At 39.5% G+C, this 9,500-nt stretch overlaps 2 protein-coding genes across 2 annotated transcripts; one reads left to right on the plus strand and one right to left on the minus strand.

The window, feature by feature from the left end:
* On the minus strand, window positions 1-7,180 carry LOC6558863 (LHFPL tetraspan subfamily member 3 protein). The gene is made up of 6 exons (XM_001983895.2): window positions 6,993-7,180; window positions 1,912-2,125; window positions 1,420-1,553; window positions 1,227-1,353; window positions 736-978; window positions 1-675 (listed from the first exon to the last, which is right to left on the minus strand). Exons 2-6 carry the CDS (start codon window positions 2,051-2,053, stop codon window positions 524-526), a joined length of 798 nt encoding a protein of 265 aa, XP_001983931.1. The 5' UTR covers window positions 2,054-2,125; window positions 6,993-7,180; the 3' UTR covers window positions 1-523.
* A 734-nt stretch (window positions 7,181-7,914) lies between these two features.
* LOC6558870 (adenine phosphoribosyltransferase) lies at window positions 7,915-9,017 on the plus strand. Its single transcript, XM_001983894.2, has 3 exons — window positions 7,915-8,189; window positions 8,320-8,557; window positions 8,618-9,017. Exons 1-3 carry the CDS (start codon window positions 8,098-8,100, stop codon window positions 8,831-8,833), a joined length of 546 nt encoding a protein of 181 aa, XP_001983930.1. The 5' UTR covers window positions 7,915-8,097; the 3' UTR covers window positions 8,834-9,017.
* The last annotated feature ends 483 nt before the right edge of the window (window positions 9,018-9,500 follow it).

Consider the following 9,500-nt stretch of genomic DNA (forward strand, 5'->3'; position numbering starts at 1 on the left):
GTACATTATTGTTTATATTTACGGGCATATAATTTACAGGCAGCGTTATTTTCCTATACACTAAACGTATGAATTTAGGCACAAGCTATACACAAATATATATATAAATATTTATATATATATATTTAAATTAGTTAAAACTTATGTTTAGTATTAGCATTCAGTCATCGAGCAATCACACACACACATACACACACGCACACCAGCACTCACACACAGATTCAAGACAAACGTTTCAATTTCTAACAGCCAAAAAGCAAATTCAAATCTTAACGAAACTTTCACGAGCACTTAGCGTAGTTCCAGCCGATAGGTTTGCGTACTAGCTAAGCATAACCCACACTCCAGCTGGAACGGTTGGCATAACGTACACTTCAGCTTTTCACAACAGTGTGGTTTGTGTTGCGAATCGGTTAATGTTTCGTTCAGCTCCGCTTAGCAGGTACAACGACCCAAGTGCCTGACTGTTTTTGTATCCGTTAAATATTTGAAATGCATCCGCGGCAGGAAAACGGCAAATTCCTCAGTGATAGCGTGAAAACTGCGAAATGCTGTCCTCATTGGGTGGCGCCACCAGCAATATGGGTTGTAAATTCAGGCCCGTTATGTGTGGATTCGATTTGCGTGAGCCTGCCAAACTAATGGCATCCGTCAGATACGCATTATTAATTTCACCTACAATAAATTAAAATAATATTTAAGAAAGGTATGCATGTAAATGCCAATTAGACTCACCTTTGTAGAGCGAATTCTGATAAATTGGATCCGGCTGCAGGCGCACATGTCGCGTGGCGAGAATGAAGGCTAACGTGGCTAAAACGACGCCATCAACGCAGCCAATAATGGCCAATGGATAAGCCCAACGAATGCTGCAGAGACCCAACTCAAATCGATTCGCCTCGGGGCCACAAATCTTCCGAAAATCATCTGAATTCCAGCCAAAGGGAAAGGCAGCACAGGCCACAATCATGCACAGTGCTAAAAGAGTGATAAATAATAGATTTGAAGTACGTGACAAATGCTGATCGAAGCACAAGAATTCAATGGCCGATAATTTTGCAATAAGATTGCAGACACACTTCAGAACGTGCTCAAAATAGAAACCAGTATTTGCATATCATATATCACAAACTGACGACTTCCGTCGATGTTTTGCAATTGTAACTGGAGACTGGCAAATATTAACTGAGCTCTCTCTCTCTCACTCTCGCTCTCATTTTACACACCTGATATAATTTGCATCCAGCCGCAAATGTGGAAAACTCGCGTCGACTTCATGAACAGCAAACAGACCAAAAAGAATATGGTCAGCAAGGCCAAGCCAACGGCAGCGATCATGAAGAATGTGGCTAGCTGCAAGCAACAAAAATTGACTTAAAGGTTTTACACAGAACTCTACTTTCCAAGTTTAAAACGCACCTGAAATGAAAACGTGGGCACTGCAAAGATATTCTCCCAGCGACGTCGGCAATTGTCAAAGATCTCATCGCGCTGACATTGCTGCCAGAGACCCAGGCGACCAGCACTATCGCTATCCGGATCGCCAATCCATTCTGCAAAGATTAATAGACAGTTATGTGACGATATGTAAATGTCCACTGTGTACAGTGGTCGGTCACTCAAAAGGTACAATAACAGTGGAAAATTTGGATTGGATATGCAGTGGATTTTGTGGAGAGAGAATTTTTAGGTGAATTACGACCGAAAATTTAAATTACAATTTCAATTTTGATGCCAAACTATAACTAAAAAGATATTTATGTTGGAAATCGGTTAAGCTTAACCGAAACTAGTAACAAACATCTGGAAATATTCCACAAAACGGTTTCTTGTTGTGATCTTTTTTAACGAGCACATATTATATAAGTATAAGTAGTATAAGTATAACAAGTTTTTGTTCCTCAAGCTCACCTGGTGTTACAAATGCCACAATGCCAATGATTGCATAGCAAATTGTGAATATGGCCCAGAGTACGCCGATTGCCTTCGAGTTGCGTATGTATTTGGAAGCGTATAGATGCGTCGTATCGACGTATTCGATTTTGGTGCCCATTGCGAGTGTTTGAGTTGGCAGCAGCTCTTGGTTTGTGTTTGTTTATTGCTTGCTGCTAAAGCGTTGAGCACGCTTAAATAATAAATAAGTAAAAAGTTAATAAATGAACGCAGTAGCACAAAAAAAAAAAAAACACAACAACCACAGCAACTATCAACAATGGCAGAGTCTTTTTTTGTCAGTCATGTATTTGCTTTTGTGTGTTTGCGTTTAGGTTGTAAGCTTATTAATTTGGCCAGATTTTAGTTTGCTGACCTCGTTTGTTATTGGAAGATTTCAGTCATGGCTTAAAGAAATCAAATTGGAGCTTGAAATTTGAAGCTCCACAAATAAAAATAATGTCAACGAATTCCGTTTGCAGAAATCGTACTAAATATCAATTTGTAGACTCAAACAAACTGTCAGAGAAAATTGCAAAATCACCTCACTAGAAACTAGATACATAACTCTGAAAATATCATTTAGTATTGCCAGAAGTAATTTGAAATTAACATTTCATTCCCTTCTCTCAGAGAAGGCATAGTTATTTTTTATATCATTAGCAGTTTAATATCGTTTTCCCCTTCACTTCAATCAAACGAAATAATTCGCCAATTTGAAAGCCATAAGCTACATTTTGGCTAACAGCTCACAAATCGTTTGGGCTTATGTAAATACGAAAGATAATTGCTTGCCACCTCTTCGAGGGTATTGCTTAATTTTCACCAATAGACAAGTTTATGAAGTTAATGATAAGCTACTCAAATTGCTGAAGAAAAATCATATGTCAAAAGAAAGATCAAAAGGTGTTATGCAAAATTTCGACAAAATAATAACAGACGAGACTTCCCAAGAGAGAGAGAGACAGAGAGGCAGAGAGAGAGGGAGAGTGAGAGAGAGACTTCATAAATCTTAATCTTGTCTAATTTTAGCTGTGATTCATGGCATAAAGTTGCAAACGGCCAAAATGCCAAACTGAGCAACTGGCTTGAAGCTGCCTATCAATAAACATGTTTTTCATTTTGAAAGTGTGGTAAATTTATGCTCAATTCATCTTGAAGCCACTACAAAAATTCCAAAATATACAAAAGCCTGAAAAAACGCAAAGATATAAAAAACGCAAGTGAATTTTCAATGCATTGTCTTCTCACTATCTGAAGATCCCACCGACAACACTGCGTATGCGTAATTTAGTTTTAATTTTATTTTTTCGTCTTTATCTTTTGATTTTTATTCTTTGGCGGAAGCAGCACAAAAGAAAAAGTGTAACTGGCTGGATTTAGGGAAACGTAAGACTCAAAACGACCCAAGCGACTGCGACCTGAAATTTCGTTGATTCAACTAAATAAAAGCAAACAATAGAAGAGAAAAAGTAAATGACACTCAATTAAACCAAAATGAAAACGCGCCTCAGCATTTTGTCTTGAAAGTCCGAGCAACAAAATCAATTACCATAATAGTGCTAATAAGTAGAAGAGGGAAATAAACAGAGTCAAGGGGAGCCAGTTTCAAGAACAAGCCAAGCAAACCTATTAACATAAGAAGTCTTTATTATATGGTCAAAGCTAAGCCAACCCATTGAAATTTAAGGCACGTGAGTTAACAAAAGGCTGGTTTCGTCAAAAGCAGGCGATTGGCCAACACAAACCATTTAACAATGGGAAAACTTAAGTGCAATTCGCTGTCTGCATTTCTGTGTCTTGCTGAAGACAGACTCTGACTCACGTAGCGCCTGCGAACAGGCTGGGCAAACGAGTCTGCACCCAGTCTATCTACGGATTCGCCAATTGCTTTCGGAGTGGGCCACGGCGAGACAAACAGCAGACAAATCATAATTTCCTAACACCGATCGGCGTATAATTTAAATGAAAACTGAACGTGAACATGCAGAGTTACTTGTACATAGGAATGTGTGTGAGCGCCAGTACCACGTTCTGGTGCTGTAATTGCAAATTGCAATTGGCAATCAACTGGTTGTTGTCTCGACTAGGCTAGCTACCCAATCAAGCTCACACTGAGCGAAAAAGTGGCGCAAATTTAGCTAGTATAGAGAGTAGCATAATTAATAGTGTGGACTTAACTCAAAATCAATAAAGATTGGGTTGCGTTAATTTCGATTTCATTTTATTTCAAGACGAGCTTTTTTGTCTGGTAGATTTTTGAAATTGCAAATATGATCGCTCAGTGTATGTTTTATTTATTGGACTTCATTGCATTCTTCGCGCACTCTCATCGATCATGAGCGAAAGAAAGAAAGAAAGAAAGAAAAGAAAGTGACCACAACAGGCGAGGCTGTGAGACTGTGAGACTGTTAGTACTCCAACTGGAATTGGTATTGGTATTGGTATTGGTGCTGGTACTGGCAGTCGTTTTGGTATGACGCAGCATTAAAGGCCATTGCTAAGATGGAGATACTGAGATGTGGTATCTACATCCGTTCGCCCAATGGAGCTGCTGGAGTTGTTTTCGAGATTGTTGATGTTGCTGATGTGTTGATGTGTTCGCTGCTGCCGGCCGGCGGCCAGCTTATTGAAATACAAAAAGTTTCACCCGGAGAAATGTATGTACGTACACAAATCAGCATTGGTTTTTCAACATCAATAACAAACAGCTACCAGACAGACGAATTCAATGCTGTTCGCCAAACTGCACTCGAAGCGTTTTTCGTTTAACATGCTGTCGCGACAAAAGACGCGCGTAAATCGCGCGACAGCTCGAAATGCCAAATCGAGAAGAAGCTAAGTAAATGCATGCGAGTGTGTGTGTGTGTGTGTGTGTGTGTGTGTGCTGAGAGTTGCACATGCCATAAAATAAGGTCAGTTGAGTAATGACTAAGTCGCATTTGGTTGAACTTAAACGTGGCACAAAATGTGTTGCAACATTTGACAGACTTGGCCAGAACTGTAAAATGCAACTGCAACTTTGACTTGAGCTTTGCCTTTGCGGCTTTCTTTTTGGCATCGTCTTTGGTCAGTGGCCAGTGAGCCCAAATGGACTTTCTACTTTGTAAGAGCCTCAACATAAACATAAATTTCACATTAGGCATAACTAACTGGAAAATGGGCGGCGAAGCGGGAGGCGTCGGCGAGGGGGAGGCGGCCTGACAAGCTGTTGACTTTGATGGCACCCGCTTCTAATTCATTTTCACATTCACATTCAGCTCTTTAGCTCGGTAGGCTTTCAGCTCTCCACAGCTTTTCACAGCTTTTCTCGGCTAATATGTTTTAAGCGAAGAAAAGTTGGCTCTTTAGAGCCACTTATGAGAGTTGTTCCGCATTGCGAGCTGTGTTTGTTTGTTTGCTTGTTTTGATATTAAATCTCGTAGCTTGTTACAGTTTTTTTTTCTTTTTATTTTCTGGTTAATTTCTTTTCGGACTGAGCAGCAAAGCGGAACCTTAAACAAGTTGCGACGCTTGTAAAGGGGCTTGATTAACACATCCATAGTTACTACACAAGTTGGTTGTTGTTGTTGTTGCTGTTGCCGTTGACTGGAACTGCCAAACTTGTTCCAAAAGACTGAATTACAACAGCAACAGCTACCAACAACAAAAACAGCAACACCAACAAAAACATTTCAGAATTATGCGGAAATGGCTTCAATAAGCTGCTTTTTTCGCCAGGGCACATAAAAAGTTGTAGAATGCTTTTTACTTCTCGCTTATTTGTTTCGTTCGCCTTTTTTTCTCCTTCATTTCTCCCCGTGCGATCGGTTTTTTTTTTGTATTTATTTTTATTCTGCATATTTTATGGTTTTATGGAAGACGATTTCTTTTTCGCAACGGAACCCGCAACCGTGCACAAATATCGCGGTCAGTTATCCAACTTATATGTAAGTATATTGCTGTTGTTTCGAGTGTGTGGACAGCATTTAGGTTCCAATCAAGCCAAGTCAACAGCTTCTCTATGGTCAGAAAATGTGGGAAGTCTTTGCTTAAACTGCTGTAGATTCTCTCCATCTCTGTGGCGACTATGTCGCTGCTTGTTTTTATTAGATCACGATTTTAATGTTCGCAAACATTCGCGCATTCCAACAGCCCAGCGAGCTGGCAAATAACGAGAATAACAAAAACAACGCAGACAACAACAGCAGCTACAACTATGTGGGCCCCAGACAAACATACAAACATATATATATATATATCTATATATATACATATGTCTATATACATAATAGTAACTCACACAGAGATTCTTCAGCAATTCTATTTTTTCTGCTTTTTTTGTACCTTTAACAGGTGCGGATCGCAGACTAAACGGGCCTTGTGCTTTAGGTGCATTTTTAAATATTTATATATATGCATTGTGAGAGGGCTCTGTTAAACAAGTCTTAAGCAAATTCTTGAAATAAATTCTACAAATTGGTACACATATCTACGCTTTTGATCATATTTTACCAATTCATATATGTGAATGATTTATGGTCCAAAAGTCAGAGAACTATAGACAGACAAAATCAACTCTCTGACGATAGCTACATAAAAGTACTTAAGCCTTAATTAATCGCCCCTGTTTGGGCGCATTTAGGGCGCCTATTTTAAGAGCAGCCACGGCGCAGTCGTAGAGGCTCATTTTGAACGAAAACAAAAAAAAAACAAGAAAAAATTGTGCCTCTTTTCTGGTTTTTCACGTTGCTAGCGCGGTTTTTGCTGTGCCTTTTGTTGTTGTTCTGGCTGCAGTTGTTGCAGCTGTTCTTGTTGTTGTTGTTGTTGTTGCAGTTTTTGAAACGCACGTCTTCGGAGCAACATGGTCACTAAAAGGTATTCTTTGTAAGTGTGTTTTTGTGTGTGAATGCGAATTTTGCTTGCAATATTTTTGTTGTAGGTTTTCACATTTTAATGTTGCATGAACTATGTTGTTGCTGGCCTCATGCGGTTTATTTTAATGTCAAAAGTGCAACAAAAAACAAGGCAGTCGCCTTCATACAATTGACATTTGCCGAGCAACTTTTTGGGTGGCTTACAATTCTGTTTTGAAATAATCGTATCAGCCTGTAGAACCGGTTGAATATTTCTTGTTTTGTTTAACGAATCTAAAACTTATATTGTTGCTATTGTTAAGCGTGCTTTGTGCATAAATTTTAACAAATCGCGAATACCATGCACAAAAATCAAGACTTGTGAAAGGTTCGAACGAGCACAAGAAAACACCGTACTCAACCGTCACGTTTGGCGCTGAAAAACGAACTGAGCTGCAAGTCTTAAGATCCGCTTGGCATTGGGAGACAATCACCTCTTAAGCCACGCTCTCAGCTCGAAAGAAAGAGAGAGAGAGAGAGTTGTGTGAGAGAGGGAGAGATTGTTGTGAGAGAGAGAGAGAGAGAGAGAGTACGCAATCGTGACAGTTGGCGCGCCTCAGATAAGTGGAATGTAAATTGTTTGAATTTCTTTTCAATTATTTTTGTTTCTGCTTCTGATAAATGCCAGCTAGAAAAGTACTGAATGTGCTTGAATGCGTTTCTTGACAGCATTGTTTAAATCTCTCCATTTATCACTTCACTGCGATTGTACGCCCATAAGGAAAGACCTGCGATTGGAACGGTTTGACTACCTGCAGGATGTTTGCAAATGCCTGCACATCTCTTTTATTTCCTTTGTTTGTTTAGGAAATACCTAGATAAACAAAAGCATGGGAAAAATTGAAGAATTTTGCGACGATTTCTTTGGGGAATATGTGCTTGTTATAAAGAAAATGTTGATAGATAAGTTGCAGTTCAAATAATACCACTCATTCAGTACTTAACTGTTTTGTATGAACAGTAAACTTGATTCCTAAGTTCATTTATAATTACTCATAACCCAGCTCATGGCATATGAAAGTTCAAATTTTCCGCCACACTGCGTAAAATTTATCGCCGAAGCAACTCTGCGTTAGCCCACCACTAACAGCCACCTTGCACAGCTGATAGCCGTACAGCTGTTTTATCAGCTATTAAAAAGCGACCCAAAAAGGTCATTCAAAAAAACACGCATAGCTCACGTAGCGGCTATTAAATCTCAAATTAATAGCTTTCATTTCGTAAGTTTCGCGTATTTATTAAGATTAACCAAAAGACCTGAGATAGAAACATGGGTGAACTGAGTGGCGCAGATAAACTAGACTACGTCAAGTCAAAGATTGGAGAATATGTGGACTTTCCCAAAAAAGGCATTGTTTTCCGGTGGGTCCGTTAGCCTTATCACTGCTCCAAAGTGCTAATCAACTACAACGACATGTTTATATTTTATAACATAAATCATAAATTGATATTTAACATTGGGTTTTTTCTCTTATCTCTAATTGATTGTCAGTGATATATTTGGTGCGTTAACCGATGGCAAAGCATGTGTTTATCTGCGTGACTTGCTGGCACATCACATACGCATCACATGTCCAGATGTGGAGCTGATAGTTGGTTTGGATTCACGTGGTTTCCTCTTTAACCTTCTGTTGGCCACCGAGCTGGGCACAGGCTGTGCCGCCATTCGCAAGAAGGGCAAATTGGCGGGCGAGGTGGTTGCCGTTGAATATCAACTGGAATACGGTTCAGTGAGTAGCGTGCTAACTTCTAATCTATATAATATCTACTATATCAGTCATCTCTTTTAGGACACATTTGAATTACAGCGCTCGGCCATTAAGCCGGGCCAAAGGGTTGTCATTGTGGATGACCTTTTGGCCACAGGCGGTTCTCTGCTAGCTGCCACAGCGCTGGTTCGCAAAGTGGGTGGTGTAGTGCTGGAATGTTTGGTTGTCATGGAGCTGCTGGGACTGGAAGGTCGTAAGAAGCTAGACTGCAATGTACATGCGCTTATAAAATACTGAACAAGCCACAACGATGCATTCCCCAAATGCATTTAGCAACGATATTCTTACCTCAGGATATCATCAAGTGAATTTTGTAATATTTGATGGAATTTGCTGTGGGCATATTTCTAATAATCTTAAAGGTTGTCGGAACAAACAAATATAGTGCAAATATATTACTTAATATTTTTATATAAACATACTCTAGGTTTTTCTAATTCTAAAACAAATCTGGCTTAATCTTGAGAGATAACAAAGATTCGAATCGTGTTCCGCATGGAGACTAAGTGCGAACTGTGGACAACAACATTTTTACTTGTTAGTTTTACTGTTTATAATAAATTATAAGCATTAGTTGGCTTGTCAACTCTTTACTTTATAAGTGACCCACTGCGTTTCAAAGCCACCCTCATTTTTGTGATGCACTTCTCTTTGTCTCTTTTTCTCTCTGCGCATTGAAATATTTGTTATTCTCTTGTCGGCCTTGCCTCTTGCTCAGCTATAAACAAAAATATTTGCCCTATGGAACCATAAAAAAATGAGCTGAGCTCTTCGCTCGCCGATAAACAAATCAAAAGTACAGACTCAGCTCACCCCACGCCCAACCCTCTGCTGCCCCCAGGCCAACACATAAAGGAACAGCAGCAACAAGAGCTTTCTTTTATATTGCGACGCCGGCGCAAAA

Source organism: Drosophila grimshawi, unplaced genomic scaffold, assembly GCF_018153295.1.
Source record: "Drosophila grimshawi isolate 15287-2541.00 unplaced genomic scaffold, ASM1815329v1 contig_44, whole genome shotgun sequence".
Classification (NCBI taxonomy): domain Eukaryota; kingdom Metazoa; phylum Arthropoda; class Insecta; order Diptera; family Drosophilidae; genus Drosophila; species Drosophila grimshawi.